This window comes from Nymphalis io, chromosome 28 (assembly GCF_905147045.1).
Source record: "Nymphalis io chromosome 28, ilAglIoxx1.1, whole genome shotgun sequence".
NCBI classification, from domain to species: domain Eukaryota; kingdom Metazoa; phylum Arthropoda; class Insecta; order Lepidoptera; family Nymphalidae; genus Nymphalis; species Nymphalis io.
In genome coordinates this window covers 5,673,103-5,699,942 of record NC_065915.1, presented here as the reverse complement: position 1 = coordinate 5,699,942, position 26,840 = coordinate 5,673,103, and the positions used below count along the sequence as shown (strand labels likewise).

At 34.5% G+C, this 26,840-nt stretch overlaps 3 protein-coding genes across 5 annotated transcripts in view; all 3 read left to right on the top strand.

Moving 5' to 3' along the window:
- The window catches only part of LOC126779169 (probable serine/threonine-protein kinase ndrD), a 35,677-nt gene extending 17,193 nt beyond the window's left edge, over positions 1-18,484 (top strand). For all 3 annotated transcript variants that reach the window (XM_050503056.1, XM_050503055.1, XM_050503057.1), the window contains 8 exons: positions 1,645-1,701; positions 2,035-2,145; positions 4,615-4,881; positions 5,520-5,711; positions 6,820-6,907; positions 7,741-8,054; positions 13,983-14,369; positions 15,371-18,484. In XM_050503056.1, coding sequence (XP_050359013.1) covers positions 1,645-1,701; positions 2,035-2,145; positions 4,615-4,881; positions 5,520-5,711; positions 6,820-6,907; positions 7,741-8,054; positions 13,983-14,369; positions 15,371-16,664 — 2,710 coding nt within the window. In that variant the 3' untranslated portion in view covers positions 16,665-18,484. The remainder of the gene's footprint in view (positions 1-1,644; positions 1,702-2,034; positions 2,146-4,614; positions 4,882-5,519; positions 5,712-6,819; positions 6,908-7,740; positions 8,055-13,982; positions 14,370-15,370) is intronic.
- Positions 18,485-19,235: 751 nt separating this feature from the next.
- On the top strand, positions 19,236-21,095 carry LOC126779258 (adenosine 5'-monophosphoramidase HINT1-like). The gene is made up of 3 exons (XM_050503187.1): positions 19,236-19,422; positions 20,084-20,198; positions 20,787-21,095. The coding sequence occupies exons 1-3, from the start codon at positions 19,357-19,359 to the stop codon at positions 20,957-20,959; spliced, it is 354 nt and encodes a 117-aa protein (XP_050359144.1). The 5' UTR covers positions 19,236-19,356; the 3' UTR covers positions 20,960-21,095.
- Positions 21,096-21,356: 261 nt separating this feature from the next.
- Positions 21,357-23,303, top strand: LOC126779252 (adenosine 5'-monophosphoramidase HINT1-like). Its single transcript, XM_050503182.1, has 3 exons — positions 21,357-21,524; positions 21,764-21,875; positions 23,080-23,303. Exons 1-3 carry the CDS (start codon positions 21,411-21,413, stop codon positions 23,238-23,240), a joined length of 387 nt encoding a protein of 128 aa, XP_050359139.1. The 5' UTR covers positions 21,357-21,410; the 3' UTR covers positions 23,241-23,303.
- The last annotated feature ends 3,537 nt before the right edge of the window (positions 23,304-26,840 follow it).

Sequence of the window (26,840 nt, the reverse complement as noted above, 5' to 3'; positions counted from 1 at the left end):
CATGGCTACTATGCATATAACTCTTAAACGCGTTGACTTAGAAACTTGAAATTTTGTATGCTAGTCAATAAAAGATACCCAAAAGAGATAATAGCCTCAAAAATGCGGCGCAGAACTTTAAACATAGTTTTTTTTACACTTTCCGTCGTAGAGGAAGCGCGGTCTGTCTATTGAGCATGGCTACTATGCATATAACTCTTAAACGCGTTGACTTAGAAACTTGAAATTTTGTATGCTAGTCAATAAAAGATACCCAAAAGAGATAATAGCCTCAAAAATGCGGCGCAGAACTTTAAACATAGTTTTTTTTACACTTTCCGTCGTAGAGGAAGCGCGGTCTGTCTATTGAGCATGGCTACTATGCATATAACTCTTAAACGCGTTGACTTAGAATCTTGAAATTTTGTATGCTAGTCAATAAAAGATACCCAAAAGAGATAATAGCCTCAAAAATGCGGCGCAGAACTTTAAACATAGTTTTTTTTACACTTTCCGTCGTAGAGGAAGCGCGGTCTGTCTATTGAGCATGGCTACTATGCATATAACTCTTAAACGCGTTGACTTAGAATCTTGAAATTTTGTATGCTAGTCAATAAAAGATACCCAAAAGAGATAATAGCCTCAAAAATGCGGCGCAGAACTTTAAACATAGTTTTTTTTACACTTTCCGTCGTAGAGGAAGCGCGGTCTGTCTATTGAGCATGGCTACTATGCATATAACTCTTAAACGCGTTGACTTAGAATCTTGAAATTTTGTATGCTAGTCAATAAAAGATACCCAAAAGAGATAATAGCCTCAAAAATGCGGCGCAGAACTTTAAACATAGTTTTTTTTACACTTTCCGTCGTAGAGGAAGCGCGGTCTGTCTATTGAGCATAACTACTATGCATATAACTCTTAAACGCGTTGAAAAAAAAATGCGCCGCATTTTTGTGGTTATTATCTCGTTTGGGTATCTTTTATTGACTTGCATACAAAATTTAAAGTGTCTAAGTCAACGCGTTCAAGAGTTATATAAGCAACAAAGTATAGTACAGTCGCGTAGAAAAGTTTAGGCTCAGGAATGGCTAGTTCTGTCGGCTAGTTTCAGCGACGTAATATAAAAATAGTATCTCCTATACTATCAATGCACAGTTGATCTATAAAGTATGAGTTCTGCAAGCACTTTCAAATGCTCTGTTTTTGATTTTGAATACATTTTTATCAATACAATTATGTGGCAATAATTAAAAAAAAATTTAACAAACTCTCATAACATGAGTAGTGTCCCAGATGGTGGGCTGACTCATCATGCCAGCTATTGCACCACCTATCCACTTATAGTCCAAGGATAAAATAAATAGCCAAAAGATAAACTAAATTATTAAATTTTCTGGTGTTGGGATTTGTGCAAGCTCGTCTGGGTAGGTAGGTATTGTTTTGTTCCGGTTTGAAGGGTGAGTGAGCCAGTGTAATTACAGGCACAGGGGACATAACATCTTAGTTCGCAAGATTAATGATGCATTGGCAATGTAAACAATGGTTAACATTTCTTACAATGCCAATGTCAATGGGCGTTGGTGACCACTTACCATCAGGTGGCCCATAAGCTCGTCCAGCTACCTATACTATAAAAAAAGTAAAGTTTTTTCTTCTTTTTTTAGAGAGGTGACCTTTTTAAAAGTACCAAGATATGTTCCACCTACAATGACAAGCACCATGTAAGTAGAATATATCAATAACTTCAGTTTTTAGCGTGATTTCTGATGAGTTATAAAGATTATTGAACGATAACCATTATTATTATATTGTGAATTAGCATGTTTCGAATATTTTTTACTTTTTCTTTTGTTTCCTGGCATAGGTAAACAAATTGAAAAAAAAAAAAAAGGAATCTATGCCGCCTTTTTAAAAAAATTGTACCAAAATTGTATTCGAAGCGCTTGTACCGATTTTGTTGTGGCTTTGATCATTTCGGCTTTTTTTTAATCTGTATAACATATGAACGACAAGATTGCTTTATCGGATATCAATGGTAAATTTATTTATTTCAGTTGGACACAAGTGGTAAATGAAAATTCCTCTACAACCGATAAAACAGATGTTAACCCGAAGTGTCTATTCCTGAATACTTTATTTATAAATGAGCATTTAAGTAATATAATGTAAGTTGTTTTTATTTTAAATACATTTGCTTATTACTGTTTGGATGCAATGCAAATACAAGTTAAATATCGAATTTGGGCGGTGCTACTCAATATCTCATCTTTTCTACATTTTTTAAATTTTTATTAACAGTAACAGCCTGTTAATGTCCCACTGCTGGGCTAAGGCCTCCTCTCCCTTTTGAGGAGAAGGTTTGGAGCTTATTCCACCACGCTGCTCCAATGCGGGTTGGTAGAATACACATGTGGCAGAATTTCAATGAAAATAGACACATGCAGGTTTCCTCACGATGTTTTTCCTTCACCGTTAAGCACGAGATGAATTATAAACACAAATTAAGCACATGAAAATTCAGTGGTGCTTGCCCGGGTTTAAACCCGCGATCATCGGTTAAGATTCACGCGTTCTTACCACTAGGCCATCTCGGCTTATTATATATATAAATTTTTATTAATGTGAAGTTAATGAAATGCTTATGAAATATATAGATATTATAGGTATACCCTATCCCTGGGCAGAGCGTCACGGTAGCGTGCGAAAGCGATCCCGTGGCGCTCCTCGTTATGACGGGAAGGGTACCGCTGGTTTTTTTAGTGGGTATTCCGATGTTCGGGGCGCACTCGGTGCCTTGGACGCCAGCGATCCCCATATACCCCCCCACTGTTCAACTTAGGCTTAAATATGAACTAACATTGGATTTACATATTTCATGCAATTTCATACAAGCTCTGCTTTATTGTATTTACAAACAATTCTTGTTAAATATATCTTGCTCAATTATATAAGATTACTTCATTCGACCACTTATATTAACTAATATTTTTACGAATTCTGAAATAAATAATGAATATCATAGACTATTCAAGATTTCAACCAATTATGTCAATTAAATATCAAAGCTGCTTATTTGTCTTTATTCATCCTTTGATTTGAATGAATGTGTATATACTCTATTCCAATGGAAGTAGGAACGAAGGTAAATAAATAGCTTTGAAAATTATTGAATGAGTGAAATGAATGAATGATAAAGTATGGAAGTTCTGAGTATTCTCAGTTTCTGAGTATTCAACATTTAAAATAAATCTGCTAGGGTCAAACGTTGTATCATGGATTCCATCTATTTTTTTGTCCTCTTTTATTACAATGCACTTATTAGCTTAAAAAGACGCAGTTTTTAATCACAGAAATACACAATTTTATTTTAATTTGAATAGATTTAGATTATTAGGACTTCGATTAAATTATATTTTGAATATCGTTTAAAGAAAACTCCTATTTTTTATTTTACTCAAAATGACTATCAACTTTAAATAAACTAGATTGAAATATATTGCATTCAAATTTATGAAATATATATATGTAATTAAAATTAACAACTTAATTTAAATTTTAAAATAAAATAATAATGTTTAACAAGCTTAGTCCGTGTTGAAGGCAAAACAAAGTCAGTAGGCAAAGGCATAAAAAATCCTTTTCAATCACAGTCCGTTTAAACAGTCAGGTCGCAAAAAAAAAGAACTTTTGATTATTCCGAATAATCACCCGTGCACGTGATACGAATAATCAGAGGCGAATGTGTTACTTTTATATTATTGTCAAAACTATAAAATTTTTTTTTTTTTATAGAATAGGGAGGTGGACGAGCATATGGGCCACCTGATGGTAAGTGGTCACCAAACGCCCTTAGACATTGGCATTGTAAGAAATGTCAACCATCGCTTATAGCCAATGCGCCACCAACCTTGGGAACTAAGATTTTATGTCCCTTGTGCCTGTAATTACACTGGCTCACTCACCCTTCAAACCGGAACACAACAATATCAAGTATTGCTGTTTTGCGGTAGAATATCTGATGAGTGGGTGGTACCTACCCAGACGGGCTTGCACAAAGCCCTACCACCAGTTGCACAAAGCCCTACCACCAGTTGATTGATTATTACAATTAATAAAGGTAATCCATTTGACATTTAAATTTTTTATTGTATTATATTTTATACAAATATTTCATATTCCATATAAATATCTATTTTAAAAATCTAATATTAGGGACAAAACTAAAATAATGTATATTATATCTGTATAAATTCATTCTTTCTCCATTCGTTTCGCGAACATCCCTGGTCGAAACCTTAATATTAAGTCATAATTGTCAGTTCATCGAAAAATGGCGACTTTAATGTCGTCAAAACTGTTTTCGGAACTTTGGATGTAAAATTAAAGTGGATTTAAGTAGTTAAGTGAAATATTTTTATATTACAAATGAAGATATATGAATCGAGAACTGTTGATAGTGCATAATATGGCGGAGTTATCAGCAAATCACTTGGAATATTTAAAATTACGGTTTGTTTTTATTTATTTCCATTTTCATTGGAATAGAGATGTAAATTTAAGGTGTGATTTATTTAAAATCTAAGTCGTATATGTAAGGCCTTCTTGTGACGTGTGCTTATTATTATGTTTTCCAGAAATACACTACAAACAAACATACATAGTCCAAGTAATGATAGAACAGAAAATAATACCGTACAAAATGAAAGTATTCAAAATAATCATACAAAAAACATTCAAGACATAGTCAATGACAATTGCGAAGACAAAACAATAACGGAAGATGACGGAAAAAAATCAAAACCTCCAAAAAAATGCAGTCCTAATATAAGTAAGGTGAATACAGACACTGAAGCGGAAAGAGTAGCCAAGGACACTTCGAAAATCTTAAAGGATCCCAAAAAGTAAAATTTTAATTTTTTATATGGTCACATTTGTAATATTCTCTATAACTGGTCAGCAGTCTCATCTCCTTCTAAGGAGGGTTTGGAACATTCAACACACTCATGTAAGTAAAGTTAATGGGTACGGTGAGATTTCCTGGTGATGTTTCGTCGAACACAAGACTAATTTATTAATAATTCATATACTTGTGACTGGTTTTAGGGGGGACAGGTAACGTCACGGTAGCAAAAGCGATCCCGTGGCGCTCCAGGGTAAGACGGAAAGGGTAACGCTGGTTTTTAGTGGGTATTCCGATGTTCGGGGCGCACTCGGCGCCTTGGACACCGGCGAGCCCCACATACCCCCCCACCACTGCTTCCATGGGGGAAACGCGTAACGCGTTTTTCCAGCGTTAAAAAAAAGGCTAGCTCATCAAGCTGCGAATACTTAGGACCTTAAGTTCTTTGTTCATACCGAGGGTCAAGCCAAAAGGAAATTATTCTGTTTTTCTTGTTGAGACATTCTCAGTAGCAACCTGGAGACTGATAGTTGTCAATGTTTACACTGCCGTGCTTCAGATAGCACATAAAGACTATGGTTGAATACTTAAACATGTTTATAATGTGTATAATATTAAATAAATGTTTATATTTCACAGGAATATACCTCCTAAAAAATCGATAATATTCGAGAAGTCGACACAGTCTAAAACTAATGCTGCAGTTGGTGAGCAGGAAATGAACAGTCAGATAGAGAAGAAAGTCAGAGAGAGAAAGAAAGATAGCGACTCCAGGAAAGATAAACTTCTAGAAGCTATGTCAACCCCATTGGAAAGTGAAATTGGGTTAAGGTGAATTTTTTTTTTAAATTATTTACTTTTACGTTTGTGAGGGGGGGGGGGCGAAAGTTCGCTGTTAGGTACTATATGACCTCTGACAACGTGTATGCAAAATTTCATCCTGATCGGTTCAGTATGTTCATTAAGACGTAAAAGCGTGCTTAACATATAAACTAGCTCATTTTCGCATTTGTAATGTTAAATATGTTTTTAAATTTGTATTTCTAATATGTTCTTCCTGCTTCCCCCTTCCTTCATAAATCTACGCGTACTGGCTCTCGATGTCACCGCCTAACTGTGACATCAATTCCATCGCGCACAAAGAATTTTGGCAACTCCTTTCTTTGTCGCACTTGCAAAAAATGGAATTCCTTACCAGCTCACGTGTTCCCCTCCTCTTACAACCCGGGTTCCTTCAAGTTACGTGAAGAGGCATCTTGCGGGCCGGTAAAGCGAAGGCGGCTAGTGCAGAACATTCTTCCCGACTGTACTGGCCGTCGTCGCGTTTGGACTCTACTACCACTTACCATCAGGTGGAGTAGAGTCATTTGCCCTCCCGGCAAATATAAAAAAAAAATGTTAATTTTTATTGATCTTTTGTGGCTCGGTTACATTGCTATTGAAATTAATAATAAACATAATATATGATATATATATATATATATATATATATATATATATATATATATATATATATATATATAATATTTATACCGGTTACATTGTCATGCAGTACATGTTTTATACTATATATAAATATATAACATTCAGGGTTGTCTGGAAGAGATCACTTGACAAGACCGATTGCATGCATCGTGTTGAGGTCTGAAATTTTATTTATATAGCTGGCTTCTCTTGAACTTTTGTTTTTCTTTTTCTTTTATTTTTTACTTGCGTTTGACTTTTCTTTTTTCCTTGTGATTGTGCAATAAAGTTGTTTAATAATAATACATTTTTTTTTCTTTTCATTCCATTTAAATATCGTTCTGTTAATTGTCTGAAATGATAACTAATAATTATTATAATTATTGTAAGTCGACAGAATTACTTTTATTTAAATAAGTGTTATAATGTAAAATGTGATTAATATTATATATTTAACGAATATATACATTTCAAGGATGATGCAAGTAATGGGCTGGCAGGGCGGAGCGCTGGGGATCCGCGGTGTGGGCATCACGGAACCAATCATACCGATGCTTCATCTTGTAAGTTTTCAACCATAAATAACCATATCGCCGCTGAGAAGGAGTCTATATAACGATATTCGAATTAAAGAGCATGCTTTTTTATTTTTATTTTATTATGACAAAGAGTCGAGATGGCCTAGTGGTTAGAACGCGTGAAACTTAACCGATGATCGTGGGTGCAATCCGGGCAAGCACTGCTGTATTTTCATATGCTTAATTTGTGTTTATAATTCATCTCGTGCTTGACGGTGAAGGAAAACATCGTGAGGAAACCTGCATGTGTCTAATTTCACTGAAATTCTGCCACATGTGTATTCTACCAACCCGCATTAAAAATAAGCTCCAAAACCTTCTCCTCAAAAGGGAGAGGTGGCCTTAGCCCAGCAGTGGGACATTGACAGGCTGTTACTGTTATTATGACAGGTCACCACCGCATGTAGACATAAAAATTGGCGCTGTAAGAAATATCGATCATTCCTTACATCGCCAATGCATCACCAGCCTTGAGAAAACTAAGATGTTATGTCTTTGTCCATGTAATTCTGGAGCATCAGCGACAGTATCGGCTTATAATATTTTATTCTAATACCCGCCCGCGTCTTCACCCCCTATCTGAGTCGGGTGTTAGGTCGCAGCAGGCTCGTGAGGCGACAGTGCTGCTTAAGTGTCCTTTCAAATAGATCGGTTCGCAGAGAAAATCAACCTTATTTCAATGATTCAAAACTCTATTTTGAACGCGTTTAATAGAAATGTACTCTACGAGCCGGTCTGTGTGAACGGCCATGAAAACCAATTTATAAACTATTAAATTGAAAAAATGAATATGTATAATTAATAAATAACTTTCGTAGACACGAGGAGCAGGCTTGGGGCACGTAACAGAGGAATCTAAAGAAAAGGAAGCGGAATTCGACTTTCGCATTGACATGCTGGAAACAATTCTAGACTTACTCGACAATGAAATGAATGATACAAAAATTAATTACGTTAACGAAATATCTGAGAAGGATAAGTGTTTTCTGAAGATGGTCTTGACGACATTCAATAACAGGAATCGACTCTCGGTACGGAAAGGCGTTGAAAGTGAGTTAGGAAAGAACATTCAAGATAAAATGATGGAAGAATGTAATCTTTGTTTAGGTATGAAGATTTCATCAAATAATAAGTAAGTGTTTTTTTTTTCTATTAGATAGTTTGTAGTGTTGTAGGGCCATTTGATGGTAAGTGCTCACCACCGTGTATACATATATAGCGCTGTAAGAAATATTTACCATTCCTTACATCCTTAAAGCGCTACCAGTCTTGGGAACTAAGATGTTATGCCCCTTGCGCCTGTAGTCACTGGCTTACTCACCCTTCTAACCGGAAAACAATAGCCGTAGAAGATACGATGCGTGAGTGGTACCTAAGAAACCAGGATTCGGAACCCTACCACCAAGTAAAAGGTCATGGTTATAGTAATAATAATATTTTTATTTATTTCTTCACAAAAAGTTTACAAATTGACTTATAACATTTAATACATAATGAGAAGATTGGTGCTTGCAATAGATAAACTGTTCTACAAGACACCAGACCCCCACACCCGTTTATATGAACAAAAAACAAAAATAAAGGTATAAAGTGAGAAGTGAGAAATAATTAAAATAAAAAATATGAAATGGAACAAATATGATGTCCATGCTTATGTGAGCGTGAGTACGTGTGCGCGCACACGTGTAGATTTATATGAGTGTGTGCGTGTTTGTGTGTGGGTGTGTGTGTGTGTGTGTATGCGCGTGTGTATGGGTGCGTGTGTGTGTGAGAGAGAGTGTGCGTGTGTGTGTTGCATTTAATTCGATTTTACGGGTGTAAATAAACTATTTATATTTGTGTCATTTAGTTCCAAAAGGTACTTAAAGATGAATTGCTTTAGTTGTCTGTTTGTGTATTTCCTAAGGTTAAGCTTAACATGTATATACATTATTTTGACTCGGCCCTATCCTGGAAATAAGTACATAAAGCGGTGCGGTACGTAAAAACGCGACAGAGTATACCCGCCTACAGTATTTTAATTTTATCTACCTACTAGACTTTCTTTCTAGTTTTGCGATTGCAAATTTTATATGTTAATTAAAAAAATGAAATTAATTTTCAATGAAATAGGAAGTGTTCAATAAAAATATATATGTTGGGTTTTTTGATTAGTGTGTGATTGAGCTGGTTGGCGTGGTTGGTAGATACTTGCCATTCACGCCGAAGGTTGTGGGTTCGATTCCCACCCAGGACAATTTGTGTGCATGAACATGTATGTTTTTCCTGAGTCTGGGTGTAATTATCTATGTATATAAGTATATATTTACAAAAGAAAAGTAGTATATGTAGTATATCAGTTGGGGTGTAGTGGAGTGTTCGCAATTATTATTAACCTCCACGATCTCTTCTTTGTGGCTCCAAAAAGCTGTAATCACAGCGGCCACACCCCGGGCAACCACGTTAGTGGGCTAAACCTAAAGAAGGGGACTAATTCACGAATATCTGTGAGTTAGTTATCGGTGGCTCCCGAAAAATAAAAAGGTAACGTGGAAAACCTGAAGGGCATTTGTCAGAGTCCATATAGTGACATATGGCCTTTCCACTGCATCCCGACTACTGCCGATTGTTCCGGTTTACCGGACCATCGGAGCACAGATGTAGGGACGAGTGAAGTGAATCTGCACCCGCGCAACCGCTTATCCCCTAAAAAAAAAAAAAAGTTCACGCGCAGATGACCCTAATTATTCTTCCCGGATCTGATTTTAAAAGTCCTGCGGCGATGGGGTGAAGGCAGTGGGGTCAAGGTATCGATGTACCAAGGCTTTAGTTGACACCCTGCACGTAGGCGGCCAGGCGAGAGTGGTCGCTCCCGGAACCGACAGATGGCGGGGTTCTGGGTTCGGCAGCACGGCTGGTGACAAAGCAGCCCTATTTAGGATCGCTCTGCTTTCCTCTGCATAGAGGAGGGGTCTAGAAAAGGTGGCCCAAACATAGTCCGTCTCATCCATCATCTAGGTGCTAAGCCGTGGGCGCCATCGATATATGGACATCGATAAATGCGGTAGAAAGAATAAGCGAAACAAACATTTTACATTCATTACCCAACAACTTTCCATTGCCACCTGGAATGTAAGAACTTTAGTGGATAACGACCATAACTTATGCCCGGAGCGAAAAACTGCTCTTATAGCGCGAGAACTAGCTCGCTACAAAATCGATATAGCTGCAATTAGTGAAACCCATCTGTGTGGTTGCGGTGAGCTATGTGAACCACTCGGCGGCTACACTTACTACTGGAGCGGTCGTCCTGACGGTGAGAGAGCGGGTAATGGTGTAGGTTTTGCTATACGCAATAAATTGGCAAGAGATCTGAGTGACTTACCTGAGGCTGTCAATGACCGTCTCATGACTCTACGTATACCAATCGCACGCAACAAATATGTCCATCTATTTAGTGCCTATGCACCCACCTTGCCATCACCGGATGAAGATAAAGAGGCGTTTTACCAACAACTTCGTCTGGCTCTTGATGCTGTACCAAGACATGATAAGATCATTTTGCTCGGGGACTTCAATGCCCGAGTAGGGACGGATCACGATCTCTGGGTTGGTGTCCTGGGCAAACATGGTATTGGGAGCTGTAATGATAACGGTACACGTTTATTGTCGCTGTGTGCCGAACTTGATCTTAGTATCACAAACACTTTTTTTCGCCTTTCTGATAAATTTAAGACCTCGTGGATGCACCCTAGATCCAAACACTGGCATCTTCTGGACTATGTCATTGTCCGCCGTAAAGACCTACGGGATGTTCTCATAACGAGAGCAATGCGTGGGGCGCTGGACTGGACTGACCATAGACTCATTAGATCGAAAATTCGCTTAGTGCTTAAAGCTCCACGACGGACACCCCACAAAGTACCATCAAAATTAGCCTTCTCGAAACTCATAAACTCAATAGAGTTAGGTAATAGGGTGGATTCAGAATTTGCTGTATGTGCTCCTCAAACTGAGTTTTGCTCAATAGAGGATGAGTGGAGATATATTATGCAAGAAACCTTCATGGCTGTATCCTAAACATCATCGGTAAACCAGTAAAGAGAAACCAGGACTGGTTCGACGCATTTGATGATGACATCAAACTACTCGTAGAAGAGCACAGACATATACTGAACTCAAAATTGGCGAATGTACATAACAAAAAGGAATCACAACACAAACTAAGATTGAGAGTTCGCGAACTTAAGGACAAATGGTGGAAGGAAAAAGCTGCTGAACTTCAGCACTACGCCGATATGAACCTCACTGGAAAATTCTTCGAAGCCATACACGCGATTTACGGCCCGCGACTCAGAAAAACGGCTCCGATATATTCAAAGGATAGACAGCATCGAGTTACGGATAAAAATTCTGTCTTGAAACGTTGGGCCGAACATTTTAATGATGTTCTGAATCCTACCACACTCAGTGCTAACCTGTCCTATGTAAACTCACTTGAGGATTTTCCAGTCAGTGAATACCTAGACAATCCACCGACATTTGAAGAGTTTGTGAAAGCAGTAAAATCTCAAAAATTCAAAAAGCCCAGGAATGGACCAAATACCAGCTGAGGTCTATAAGTATAGTGGTAAACACATTGTTAGCAGGCTTTACCATCTTATCCTTAACGTGTGGGAAACTGAAGAGGTTCCACAAGAATGGAAGGATGCGATAATTTGTAACAAAGGGAAGGGAGATGTTTCCGATTGTAGCTCTTACCGAGGTATATCGCTCCTCTCCAGTGCCGGCAAAATCCTTGTTCACATCATAAACTCCCGTCTCCGTGAGTTGGCTGAACAGCATCTTCCCGAAAGCCAATGTGGCTTTCGTCCCAGTAGAGGAACTGTTGACGCCATCTCAATTGTAAGGCAACTTCAGGAGAAAAGTCTCGAACACCAACAGCCCCTATTCATGTGCTTTGTTGATTTAGAGAAGGCATTTGATAGGGTACCACGCGAGGCTCTTTGGCTTGTTCTGCAAAAATTGGGGTATCCGAAGAAATTCGTGAATTTGGTTCGCCAACTTCATGTTGGCATGAAAGCCCAGGTTCAGTACGAAAACGAATTGTCTGAGGATATTGTAATAACTAGCGGAGTAAAGCAAGGATGTGTCATGGCACCCACACTTTTCGCCATATACTTTGCTGTGGTAATGAGAGACGCGCTGAAGAGGTGCATAAACCAAATTCAACTTAATGTCAGGACAGAAAAGGGCGTGTTTGATATTTCAAGATTTTGGGCGAAGACTAAGATCCAAAAGATCTCCATATTGGAGATACTTTACGCTGATGACGTATGTCTCATGTCCGACAGCATGGAACATCTCCAAAACTATGTTGACGTACTCCACCAATCTTGTCAACGGTTTGGCCTGGTTATAAGTGCTACTAAGACACAAATCATCAAACAACCACCAAGATATTTCCAAGCGGATCCAACGGCACTAAATCTGGATGGGAAACCACTAGAGGAAGTCACTCACTTTAAATATCTTGGGAGCAACATTCGATCTGACAACACATTGGCTTCGGAAATCCCATCACGCATTGCCTACGCTGCCGCCAATTTCGGAAGACTTACTGATCGTGTGTGGAAATCCCATGACCTCAAATTAGAGACAAAGATTAGTGTCTATAAGGCACTAATTATCCCTGTTTTATTATATGGCTCAGAGACATGGTGTATCTACAAATCAGACATCAAAAAACTTGACACATATCACCTAAGGTGTCTACGTTTAATTTTACGTATCAAGTGGCAGAATCACGTCCCTAACTCGGAGGTCCTGCGTCGCTCTGGAATTTATGGCATGGAAGCTCTTCTGATGCAACGTCAACTCAGATGGTGTGGGCATATCCTACGCATGGACGATCGTCGTTTGCCTAAAGCTATATTTTATTCGGAGTTAGCTAAAGGCAAACGGAAGCATGGTGGTCAGTTTGCGATACAAGGACGTGTTTAAAAGACATCTAAAAGCTTGTGACATTGGCATAGAGTGTTGGGAGGAGCTCGCTTCCCAAAGGACATCTTGGCGCTCTACCATCTACAAAAAGATCAAAACGTTTGAGGAAAACCGTCTTCACGCACTAGACGAAAAGCGCCAGTTAAGAAAAGAGAGACCTAAGCCATCCTACACATACACATACAACTCTGTGGGCCAATTGTATTGTAACACGTGTCGTAGGGTTTTTAAAACCAAATTTGGTCTAGCGAGCCATATTAGGGCTCATGCTAGAAATAACAATTAATTTTTAGGGTCGCCGTCATCGAAATCGATGAGGAGGACTATATATATATATATATATATATATATATATATATATATATATATATCAGTTGTCTGGTTTCCATAGCACAAGCTTTGTACAAGCTTAATTTGGGATCAGATGGCCGTGTGTGAAAAATGTCTAAAAAAAAAAGTCAACAAAATTAATTTAAATTAAAATATTCATATTTGGTATTTATAGCGACTGTTGTATAGCGAACTCGAGGCGCGTAGTTATGACTTGCGTTCCGACCGTTTATATAAATATATGTATTCATACATATAATATTACTGTGGTTTGACTACCTCGTTGGTCTAGTGGCTTGATGTAAGGCCGCAGACCCGGAGGTCCTGGGTTCAATTCCCAGGTCGGGCCAATAAAAAGTTATTGGGTTTTTCTGTCAGAAAATTCTCAGTATCAGCCCCGAGTCTGGAAATTGGAAGTGTGTTCACTCCCGTGCCTCGGAAAGCACGTAAAGCCGTTGGTCCTGCGTCTGAAACCTTTTCAGTCGTGTCGGATTTCCGTCCCATCGGATTATGAGAGTTAGGGAATAGAGAGTGCACCTGTGCTTGCGCACACACTTGTGCACTATAATATCTCCTACGTAGTTGGCTAATCTCTCTTGAGATTGGCCGCCGTGGCCGAAATCGGTCTGGAGGACATTATTATTAATACTGTGGTATGGTAATACTCTTTTCGCATTGGCATTCGGTTAAGATTCACTTGTTCTATCCGCTAGATTTAATAATGATTAAAAATTTTGTTTTATTTCAGAAATATAACATTAAAGAAAATATTTAAAAAAAAAACGGCTAAAAATAAAATTAAACTTAAAAATAAAAATAATATCAAGGAATCAACCACAAACACTAATGATAATAATTTGCATTCTTATATAACCAAACTCCCTGAGAATAAAAAAGATTTTGAAGGATTGATTGTGAGTAAAATCTTAGAACTACTTAAAAGCGAGGAACAATGTATAAAGATCGATTTCGATGGAGTTCTCGTGTCTCAATACCGTAGTTGTATGGAGAATTTATGTTCTAATATAAATAGGAAGCAAAAATACGCAATTTCATGTTTTAAAGTTTTCTTGAATGAAATTTACGAAAAGTTAGGAAATAATTGTTTGAAAGTGGAGTACGATACAAAACATATGTAAGTATATATCTCATTGCCCTTGCGTACATGATGCTTTGTCTTCTTTTTTCTTGTGTGCAGCGATTTTATTCACTAGTTACACAATTTTTATTAGGAAGGCGTTTTTATAATAATTAGTGGTAGTTAGTCGAACTTGTAAATGGACCACTTTATGGTAAGTGGTCACCACCTATACACATTGGTGCTGTAAGAAATATCAGCAATTTCACAAAACTTAGGAATTAAGAAATTATGTCCCTTGTGACTGTAAAATTACACTGGTTTAATCAAGCTGATGATCGTTGGTTCAAACCCGGGCAAAGCTCCACTAAATTTTAATATGCTAAATTTGTGTTCATAATTCATCTCGTGCTTGACGGTGACGGAGAACATCGTGAGGAAACCTGTATGTGTCTAATTTCAAATCTGCCACATGTGTATTTCACCAACCCGCATTAGAGCAGAGTAAAAAAAGGTAGAGGTAACCTTAGCCCAGCAGTGGGACATTAACAGGCTGTTACTGTACTGAAAGTGAGTTTGTTTATTTGTTACGCGTTGATGCCTTAACTACTCAACCGATATTCATGAAATTTTGCAAACACGTTGTCAAGGGTAAAGAAATAGACATATGATATCTGATAGTGAACCTAATATTTGGGTGGGGACGCCCCTCACACGGGCGAAAACTAGTACAAAATAAACTTTGTCTGTGTCGTTGAGGGTTGCTCTTGAAATTTTCTTTGTCTATTACCGTAAACGTACAATGGCTATCACGCGTATCAGGTAATTACCGATGTTTTTTTTAAATAAACATTGCAATCATTTAGTATAAATCTATTAGATTTTAGAAAAATAATGGAAAAATGAAAATAAAATTTTTACCTTTTATGGCAATTCATATTTTCACTAGATTTCACTACAACTTGTTAAACCATAGATTATAATTATGACAATCAACGACGTCACACCGCCATATTTATTTTGACTTTTTAAATGATCAGTTACAAACTCCTTTGCAGGTCCATAATTCTAAAAAAAATAATTGACCAAAACCATTTTACAAACAGTGCGACGAACAATTTAAACATCAATGCAAATAGTGAGGGAAATGATGATAAAGTAACGGATGTCAAAAATGATGCAACTTTTACTAATAAAAATAATGATAATGAAACACTTGTAACGAAAGATGATTTAGACGTTAATGACGAAATCGACAAAGGAAACGGGAATGGAGTATGGAATCATAAAAGTAATAAAAACAATGATAATAAATATTATTCGTATAACTATTGTTATGAGCTAAATGAAAATAGTTTAAATATCGAATCTGGTGATAATACAAACAGTCAACAATTAGACTTGATTGATCGAAATACAGACATGTCTGTTTGTACAAATAACTGTGAAATATTAGATAAAGTTAGTGATGAAATGAAGGCAGATAAAATAGACAATAAAGAATTAAAAATAGTTGAGTGTGATGATGCCATTAATAATAAAAATAGCTTGGAAAGAAAGCTATTGCAAACAAAAACTGATCCAAATAATAAGAAAGAATCAACAGAATATAACAACGATAGAACAGTTGGATTTAATACTGTGGAAAATATAGATAAAACGGATCGCGTTATCGCTAAAGAAACGAAACCATCCAAAGAGATTTTAAGCAATGAGTTTGATATTGAATGTGAACGAAAAAACTGTGATGTTAATGCCGAAGAAGATATTACTGATGAAATGAATACTTCAGATGTATATTCAATTAGCGATAAATCAGTAATAAATACAGAAAAACTAACGGTATTTGTTAATAGCGATAACCGACCTCAAAGAATTAAACTCGTTATAATTGAAAAAGTCACTGACCTGTGCTCTAAACTTTTTTTAAAAGAGATTCAAAATTTAATATCAAATAATATAAGTGAAAATTTTATACCGCAATTAAAGTGTCATGGCGTTGAAATACGTGGTATTATATATAGTTGTTATAATGAGGAAACTTTTCAATGGTTGAAAGAGGTTTTAAGTAATTATAAAATCAGAGACTACAAACAGACCACAGATAATATGTTTACAGTGCAGATTAAAATAAAAACAATGTTGGATGTCAAAAAAGTTTTAACATTGCTAGAATTGTGTAATGTGGGCTTGTGTTGTGGAAAATGGGTAGTTTTGGAGGGGAAAAATGGTGACTTCTCCGTATTTTCAGTCAATATAGACGGTGATTCATTGAATTATATATGTGATAATAATTTTAAGTTATCAATTGGTGTTGATGAAGCCCAATTTAGTATACTTTGTTCATTCTAAACAAAGTATTGAATAATAATGAAACCCAAATAGGAGTCTGCTTGGGAAAAAAAATGATTTTTTTGATATACATATATTGAAAGATAAGAATTAACTTGATTTTTTCTTATAATAAATAAGCAAAAAAGTTACTATTACATAAATAGTTATATTGCTTACGTTGGTGTTGTAATTTTGTAATGTTATAATATTATTCCTCTGACGCTCTTGGTGCCATGTAGTAACGGATAGGAAAATGTCAAAAACAATCATCAGGATGTACATAAGTATTGATTGATTTTTATAAATGTGATAATTTTTATTTGTATAACATTAACCGAAATCCAATTTATGTGAAGTGAAAGCATCGACCAAAGGGCGCTGGAAGACAATCTCCTCTAGCCGAAACAAGGGTCAAGACCGGTGCGGGGTCTACGCCGGGTAACGAGATACGGTTACGCTAGATAACGCAGCCTACTTAACTAGGCCATCTTGAAAAATCGTACAATGCAATTTTTTATATTTTTGGAATCGAGAATCTTCGAAATAGTTTGCTGTTTATGAATTATTATTTTGTCAATTGCCCTTTTTGGTCATAGTGGGATATTATAGGCCGAGATGGCCCAGTGGTAAGAACGCGTGCATCTTAACCGATGATCGTAGGTTCAAACCCGGATAAGCACCACTGAATTTTCATGTGTTTAATTTGTGATTATAATTCATCTCGTGCTTTACGGTGATGGAAAACATCGTGAGGAAACGTGCATGTGTCTCATTTCACTGAAATTCTGCCATATGTGTATTCCACTAAACCGCATTGGAGCAGCGTGGTGGCTTAAGCTCCAAACCATCTCCTCAAAAAGGGAGACTTTTAGCCCAACAGTGGGATATTCACAGGCAGTTTCGGGATTACGCGTTAATGGTGACAGTGTTATCCGGATCTTAATACGTTCATCATAGATCCCACTCTATATCAAACTGATATAGAGATTAGTATGAGACCATAGACAATTTAGTTCTTTGTAAAATTTGACAAATGCCTATCAGAAAACAGTGAGAATTTATGGTCACGTTAGAATTGCTACATAATGTACAATTTGTGTCAATAAACAGTCCGTGGCAGTATTATACGCATAGAGAACATCGTTCTTGAGAATTGTCATTTTCCTAGTGCTTGATTAATTAAACTAGGACATCGCTAGTGCTAAAGGTACCAATATCGATGATGCTTAATCAAGTATAAACGAAGAACAGATCTTGGTCGTATTATATAACTTTTTGCGTAATATTGTTATTATTAGTAATGTTAAGCTTATGTCGTTTAGTACAAATAAATTTATTTTTTAAATATTTAAAAAAAATGTTGTCTACATTTTGCTTAAAAATGTACTTTGGCCCTTTGGACATTGAAGGGCTTATCAAATCGCTGAAAAGTAGTAGTAACATTATTTAGTACTAGATAAACAATCTGTTACTACTTTTCTTATTTATCCTTTTAATTAAAATAAATTAAATTTAATCTTCATACTACATTTCGGAAAAGTATTAAAACATAATTTAATTAATTGCAAACAAAATCTGATAACTCGTAAATTTTGTGTAGGTTCTTCCCCTAAATATATTCCAGTAGAAGAATCTCGTATTAGGATTATAAGATAAATAAATATACATTGATGTGACTATTTTGTACCTAAAAAATAATTTATGTTAGTTGTACCTGTGCCAACAGACTTAGCTTTTATCTAGTAAGTCCTATATATAAACAATTCGAATGAATCCTTATTGAATGACTTTTTCTTAAGAGTTTTGTATTAGAAATGTTTTGTTGTAATGTGCGTGTGTGTTTCACATTTATATCACTTTTTGTGATTTATTAAAAACATAAGTGAAAAATCATTGGTTTATTTTTTTAACCTATTCCATCATTATTTTTGCAATATTTCCGTATAACGTAGTGATATGATGATATGATCGTCAAATTAACGGTCGGGATTTGCATTGCGCTTTATCTATTCCAGGAGATAAAATACCCACTTATTGATCCAGACCTATTTATGAGGGAAGATCAAAAACCGCGGGCCGCGGTATGAAGACATTCTCAAATAAATAAAACAACCAAGTTAATTTCCTTTCAGCTTAGCACGTAATATATGATCAAACGAACTTCTTGAATTGCAGTTCGATCATTATTGTATGAGTCGCTTCATTCGACGATACATAATTAAAATACTTCGAAAAATTAGCTTCTTTAGAGCTTAACTTGTTTGTTGATTACTAAAAAAACTTATTACCCGATTTCTAAAAAGTCACTAACATACGATTTTGAATGAGCAAATGTTCACACAACATCGAGTTGCTTATAGAAAGAGTGTATGAGTAATTTCGATACGTATATAACAAATTATATACATGAAAAAGAATGAGAATAACTTTAAAAATAAATTTTAATAAAAAATCCAGTCGTATTGTTATTAAAATTTTGTTCGCTAGTTTCAATACAACTATTAAACTGCCAAAGTCATAATAATATAAAATAACCATGCAATTATTTATGGTGAAGTTGCAAAACGCAAACGCGAAGCGATACTAATTAATTCCACCTGATGCAAGCGATAAATATATTACAACTTTAAAAGATAATAAGTGTAACAACTGTCAAAGCGATAAGCATTTGTTATCGTATTATGTTAAACAAAATAAATTTTTTTTTAAAATGTTAGACGGAATAAGAAGTAAAATATTTGTTTCTAAGCCGGCATTTATTCACGAAGACGAGAAGGTAAGTCTGACTGCTTTAGGTGTTGGTTAATAAATTTTTATTATAATAACTAAACATTAATTTGGTTTGCTTTGTTACATTTCTTATTATTAACTTATTGCTTGTTAGGTCTTACATGAAAGACATGTCCTATAAATTTCTGTTTGTATTTTTTTTTCTTTTTGGAGTGTATTTACGCTAGTTGAGTGCAAAATATTCTGCCAATGTCACGAGTAAGAGATGACGCATAATATGTTACCAATCGGTTAAAATTTTTCAAGTGTTTAATCAGGATGAGTAGAAACTTTGTAATACTAAAGTAAAGAAATTTTTCAAGTGTTTAATCATGATGAGTAGAAACTATGTAATACTACATTAAAGATCTAGAACAACATGATTATAAAATGTAGGTATAATGTTGTTGATGATTTTACTACACGTGGGCATATAGATAAAAAAAAATTTGCGACATCATTAACTTAAGATTTATTTGTTTAATATATCATCATTTATTCAATATGTTTGCCTAAAAGTTGATAACAATTTTTTACTATTAATTGCATATAAAAGGAATTAAAAAAAAACTTTGATTAGTGAAATTATTCAATGACTCAAGCTCATTAATACATTTACATAATTTTTATTTTACATACCTAATTACAAATTTATCAAAATATTTTAGTGTATGGTTTTCGAAGAACAATTCAACCCTCAAGCTCCCATACACTTTCTGGTTGTGCCTAAACAAATGATATCACACCTAGCAACAGCCTCAGGTGAAGATGAAAAATTATTAGGTAATATTATCATTTTTTTAATCACTACAAACAACGAAATGACTTTTGATGTGTAAGCATCTCGGTACACGGTACGGGCTAACTGAGACTTCGGCCGTCACACGAGTAAAGCACACACATTTTTTTTTTAAAATATAAATTAGGCAGGCGACTAAATGGGCCACCATGGCGTGTGGTCACTACCGCCCGTAGACATTATCATTAGCATTGTAAGAAATATTAATTTTATTCATTCCTTACATCGCCAATGCAACACCAACCTTGGGAACTAAGATGTTATGTCTCTTGTGCCTGTAGATACACTCACCCTACAATCTGGAACACAACAATACCAAGTACTATTGTTTTGCGGTAGAATATCTGATGAGTGGGTGGTGCCTACCCAGACGAGCTTGCACCAAGCCCTATTAAGTTTTTTTTAAAAGAGTCTGAATTTATCTTGACTGAATTTATCCCTTCAAGGGTACGTATTGAAAACCAAAAACTTTTCGTTTTTGCTACCAAGATCTAATCTTGCAATATTTTCCGACTGTAATTTTTATATATCAACAACAGTTCCACAAAAGCTGAATAATATTTTCTCTGCAGGGCATTTAATGCTTATAGCGGGAAAAATAGCTGAACAAAAAGGATTACTACAAAATGGTTTCCATGTGATGGTTGATGAAGACTACAAGACATCGAGATTTAAATGCTTACATGTATTTGGCAGAGCACTTCAACATATGATATGGCCAATTGGACCTGCAAGTAGACTTTAAGATAAAAATAATACAATACAATTATACAAATGTAAAATTATTTTTGAATCTATATAAGTATGAAGAATATATATGTATATATTCATAAAGGTTGCTTCATAAAGGATGGATTACAAATAAATAATATAAAAAGTTATTTTTCTTATTTGTAACATGAAACCTTTTATTGTCAATATGTAATGATTAATTTTAAATAAATAATATGACAAATTCCTTCTTAAAAAGTTATTAGCCTCAACATATTAATTTTGTGTCAATCTGGTAATAGAGAATAAACTACTGTTATGAGAGTGAAGTGTTTTTATTAGATCTCATGAATAAGAAGTTGCAACTAACGCAATAAAAGCGATGCGACAAAATTATCTAATAATGTATGGAAGTCTTTATAGACCTGACATTATAGGTTTGAATGTCAAGTGAAAATGAAAATTAAAAAACACAAATTATAAACATGGCGGGCGGTGAAGTAGAACTCGCTCAATCTGCTTCTGTTGGAGGCGATACTATATTTGGAAAGATATTGAGGAAGGAAATTCCAGCTAAATTCGTTTACGAAGATGACCAGGTACTAAAATAAACGTATTTCAATGTATGATTATTAAAAAATAGTAGCCGGGTTTTTACCGATCAGCTGTTATAATCAATGAAAAACATTAAAATGGTTCTTATTAGTTATTCTCTAATAATTAATTTCTCAAAATTGTATTTATTAGCCAGTGTTATTTTTTTTAACAAACAAAAATGTTGAATAATATAGTATAAGAAACTGCAGTACGATCAATAATTTGTATATATATATTCCAGTGTGTCGCATTCAACGATGTGAACCCTCAAGCTCCAACCCACATCCTTGTCATCCCCAGGAAGCCGATCTCTCAGCTTTCTAAAGCAGAAGACGATGATGAGCAACTCTTAGGTAACTAATCAAAAGTTATAGTTTTTTTGTTCCGGTTGTATATCAACACTACATATTTCGACTTTGAAACAAGTTAAGTTTTTTTCAAACTTTGAGGTTGAGAAAAGTTTACCTTAAATTTTCGTCCGTTTATAAAATCAATCAAATTTAGTTCATCATCTAAGGCAACAGTGTTGCTTTTGTATTTTTAATGTAACTATTATAATATGTAATGTAAAAATAAGTCAATTTTTTTTATGGCATATATGATAAAATTAACTTGACTTATATATTATATTCTGTAGTGTGGCATCGCTTATATATTACTGCTGAGGGTTCTATTAAAAACTATGATATATCCTACATATATTCTGCAATGTCTATACTAGTATTTTAAAACTGCTTGATGAACAAACAATGCATGCAATATTTGAATGCACATATATTAGACAGACCATTTATTGAAAAAGGAATCACACAAAGTAACATCATTCTAAAACATACGCGGCAGTTTCGTCTAATGCAGTTGAAACTGAGGAGTAATTTTATTGTATCCTATTGTGACTATCATTTTGATTATTAGCTTCGATCGATTATCAGCTTCAAAAAACGTCCTCACCAAATGAGCATCCATTTGAACATTTGGATGCTCTTTTAATGTAGTACCATTCGGATGCGCCGACAGTAAACATGTGTCAGTGCTCATTCAAAAATGCAGAAATCACACGTCTACAGTACAGTACAGTACAGTAACAGCCTGTTAATATCCCACTGCTGGGCTAAGGCCTTTCCCTTTTTGAGGAGAAGGGTCACAAAACACACCTTTGACTTAATTACAAAAAAAAAATTGCATCTCAAATGTGAGTATGAAAATAAATATATTGAAAAGTTCGGCTCCATTCGATCCTTGTGCATGGCTGGAGCCTGCCCCGTAAAATTTTATTGCATTTTTTACCTTTTTTTAAATTCTACTTTAAGTTAACCACGTAAGGTTGAATTTGTAATGTATGTAGACCAGCTATTGTCAGTCGAAATATATGTGTGTATAAATATGTGTATGAGTTGTGAATACAACTTAAGTAATGATCTTAAGATTGTTTTTTTTTTGATGTTTTTTTTTTATAGGGGACTCTGTATGTAGTTCTTATTAATGATCGAAGATTATAAGGAATAAAATAAATAAACATTTAAATAGACTATATATTTAAAAGCATATTATTTTCAGGTCATCTGTTAATCGTAGCTCGTAAGGTTGCTGCTCAACAAGGCCTTGACAAATCTGGCTTCCGTTTGGTCATCAATGATGGAAAGAATGGTGCTCAAAGTGTTTACCATTTGCATATTCACATTCTTGGTGGACGCCAAATGCAATGGCCTCCTGGTTAAAAAAAAGCTTGTAACACTTTAGTCTGTGCTCTGTGATTAATAAATCGAATGTCATTAAATGAGTGTAATTCTTTTATTTTTTTACATTTTATAAATCCTAGACACCTATTGTCTATTGAGTTAAAAAATTGTCTTTGATTTATTATTTTTTTATTTATTACTTTGTAGGCAGTACAATTATTTTTAATAAACAAATGACAAAAATATATATAAACGATTAAAATATAGCATAGACCAATAATAGTTCCCTAAAATTAGTTATATAAAGTTTACACCACTAATAAAAAAAGTTTTTTTTTATCTCAAAATCTTATTAATATAATGTTAAAGGGATAGTGGCGAATTTTTGTTATTTAATCAAACACGAAACGAAAAGTTACGAATGACTTTGTCGATTTTAATTTGCTATTGGAGACGATTGTGTCATCAACTATCACTGTAGTGGTTGTATATGTATGTTTAATTTACACTAAGCAAGGCCCCAAATTTGTCTAAACAAATTTTGGTGTGGCAACAATCATCAATAAATAACTATTTAGCTATCAGTTCTCTAACAGTTGTACATAACATACATTCAAATCACTTTTTATATTAACTTAAAACTAACTTTGCACAACCAATTAAACAGGAGAACACACCATTCACAAACACAATTACAAAATATACAAATCAAAAATAGAATAAAAACAGAAAATAAAAATATTTAAATAAAGAACAAAAAACGAAAACAGAAACAAAAGGTAGAAACTAATTAAATTTTTAAAACAAATTAACAGTTTATACTAAAAGAAACATCACATTTTTTCATGAACGATGAGAGCCCGTCACAACCAATGTCCAGTGTTACTGTGTTTTTTACACAATAATTATATTCTCGCGATTTTCGCGATATTGGAGCATTCTGTCCAAGTTTCGTTCGAGTGCGGTCAATTTTAAAGAACGGACATAGGTTGTGAGGTGGTCTTCTAGGAACATTAATATTAAATCTACTCAACAGTCTATCGTCATCGATTTTTATAAATCATATTTACTTTATAAAGCAATTTCATGTCTAGTAGAGATCTTTGAATCTCCAGTGGCTTCATTTAAAAAAAACTAGTTTGTTTTTGTAGGACTCTAGCTGATTTGAAGCTTTAAAACGAAAGACCAAATGTTTAACGAGTCTCTTTTGAACACGTTATTTTCTCTCAATATGGATCTTGTAAGCGGGGGACCATACTTGACAACAATATTCAAGTTTACTTCGTATCAAGCTATGTAGGATTGGACAATTGTAGGATCGTTGATGTCTTTTTGAAATCCTTAGACTGTCTTAAGATAAAGCCAAGAAGTTTAAAAGAACCTGTTACTATTATAACATTATATATGTCAAATATTACACCCAGGTCTCGAATACAATTAGTTTCTTTTAAATGTTTGCCCGAAATATTGTATGAACTTAACAATGGATTCCTTTTTCTGGTAAATTTTATAAAATTACATTTGCTTGGATTGAGCACCATGTGATTAATTCTTCACCATTGGACTAGTAGATATTTAGATTATCTTGAAGAACAGCTGTATCAGATTTTTTTTTATAACTTTTGCTATTTTTAAATCATCTGCAATCAGATAAATCTGACAATTTTTCATGATATTTGTAATATCATTTATGAATATAATGAAAAACCAGGGCCCTAAATTTGAACCTTGTGGAACACCGGAAGTAGCATGGAAAGGGTCTGAGCACTCCCCGTCAATAACGACTTTGGAATATCGATTGGAAAGATATGATTTACACCATCTCAGAGATGTGTCAGAAATGCCAAATTACGAAAGTTTCCTAATCAGTATCTCATGGTCAACCTTTTCAAATGCTTTGGATAAATCAGTGTAGACTACATCTGCTTGCAGGTTTTGATCAACAGCATCAATAAGATGGGAAACATAATTAAGTAAATTAGTATTGGTCGATCTCTTAGGCATAAATCCATTTTGATAGGGAGAAATATGAATTTTAACATGATTAAATATGAATGGGTGAACAAGTGACTCAAAAATCTTTGACATCGTTGAGGGGATTGATATAGGCCGATAGTTAGATACAAATTCTTTTTTTCTATCCTTGTCTATCGGTACTATTCTTGCTTACTTCCATTTATCAGGAAAAATACCTTTCTGCAATGATGCGTTATAAATAAGTTGTAAAGTGTAAGATGTAGAATTTGCACAACTAGTAATAAATATTGGGGGTGTATTGTCAGGTCCAGCTGTTTGTTTTAAATCGAGTCTTATTATTTTACTTATTATACTTTTTTTGGGATATATATATATCGACTTTGAATATCGATTTTTAATAAATCGATATTTGATTACATTAATATGGCCTGAAAATCTTATCTTATGCAGATTTGAAGTAGGGTAGTAACCGCATGCTTATTAAATACTATTAACCTCGCGTGTTATAATTTCCTAAGCATCGGAGCGTCACCCCGTGAATTATTTGGTAGTAGTACGGTTTTGTAACAAAATGTGCCCAATTATACAAAGATAGTCTTGTTAGTAATATTATATATAATTTAACTTTATTATTTTTCATAAATTGAGATGATCTAATATCTGATTGATCATCATCAGATGAAGTATTTCTACGGTAATTTTTATAATACCTACCTAATTACATAATAATATTAATTACTTATTTTTTTTATTTATTATAATATCAAAACCAACAAGAAGTACACTAATAAATACAATTGGGTCTTTAAACATGACGTTATACAAATCAAGTGACTTCTAAATTATAGGTGTTGCAAAATATATCAACATTTCGAGTTAACAAAAATAATTATATTAAAAATTAAAATATTTATAACAAATAGAAAAGATATTATCAAATTTTTGAATACGATTAAAACCAAACGAAAGTAAGAGGTACATTTATAAAGAAATAGAAGTTAAAAACAAAAATAAAAATAGACAATTTTTTACGAAACTGATTCAATTTGTCATTTAAAATATCAATTACAAGAGCTTCGTTGGACGCTTTCTTATTGTTAATCATATTATTGAGCATTTTGTAGATATTGTTATAATCGATGGTTAGCCTGTCAATTAGAGAGTAGTACCCCTGACAGGAGTAAGTTTTTCAACGAAGAGAGGTATATTAATATATATTAATTTTAGAAAGGAGGTAACTACAGTCGATTGTTCCGTTCAATAACTTATATAGGAAAATGTTATCAAGGACGTGTCTACGATCGTAAAGAGAAAGAAACTTAAAATGTGAGAGTCTATCTTCGTAACTTGGCAGCTTTTTAGCTAAATTTTGACTATAAGATAAATGCCATAAGAACTTTTTTTCATTTTCAAGCCTATTCTTGTAAATATCGTAGTGAGGATTCCATACAATATTACATATTCCAAAATAATGCGAACTAAAGCAGTGTGTAAATTAATTTTAGTCTGAGGCTTTTTAAACTCCCTACAATTACGTAAGGTAAAACCCAAAACCTTGAAAGTCTTAGTTACTATAGTGTCCACATGAAGATGAAACCGCAGCTTAGAGTCTAAAATGATGCCTAAATCAATGTACGATGTACGATCTAGCGAAAGTGGTTT

Excerpts from the sequence above, each read along its gene's own strand:
- LOC126779258 (XM_050503187.1), top strand. The coding sequence starts at position 19,357 with ATGTTAGACGGAATAAGAAGTAAAATATTTGTTTCTAAGCCGGCATTT. Across the intron at positions 19,423-20,083 it reads TTATTCACGAAGACGAGAAG|TGTATGGTTTTCGAAGAACA; the intron begins GTAAGTCTGACT and ends AAAATATTTTAG. Across the intron at positions 20,199-20,786 it reads TGAAGATGAAAAATTATTAG|GGCATTTAATGCTTATAGCG; the intron begins GTAATATTATCA and ends TTTTCTCTGCAG.
- LOC126779252 (XM_050503182.1), top strand. The coding sequence starts at position 21,411 with ATGGCGGGCGGTGAAGTAGAACTCGCTCAATCTGCTTCTGTTGGAGGC. Across the intron at positions 21,525-21,763 it reads TCGTTTACGAAGATGACCAG|TGTGTCGCATTCAACGATGT; the intron begins GTACTAAAATAA and ends TATATATTCCAG. Across the intron at positions 21,876-23,079 it reads CGATGATGAGCAACTCTTAG|GTCATCTGTTAATCGTAGCT; the intron begins GTAACTAATCAA and ends TATTATTTTCAG.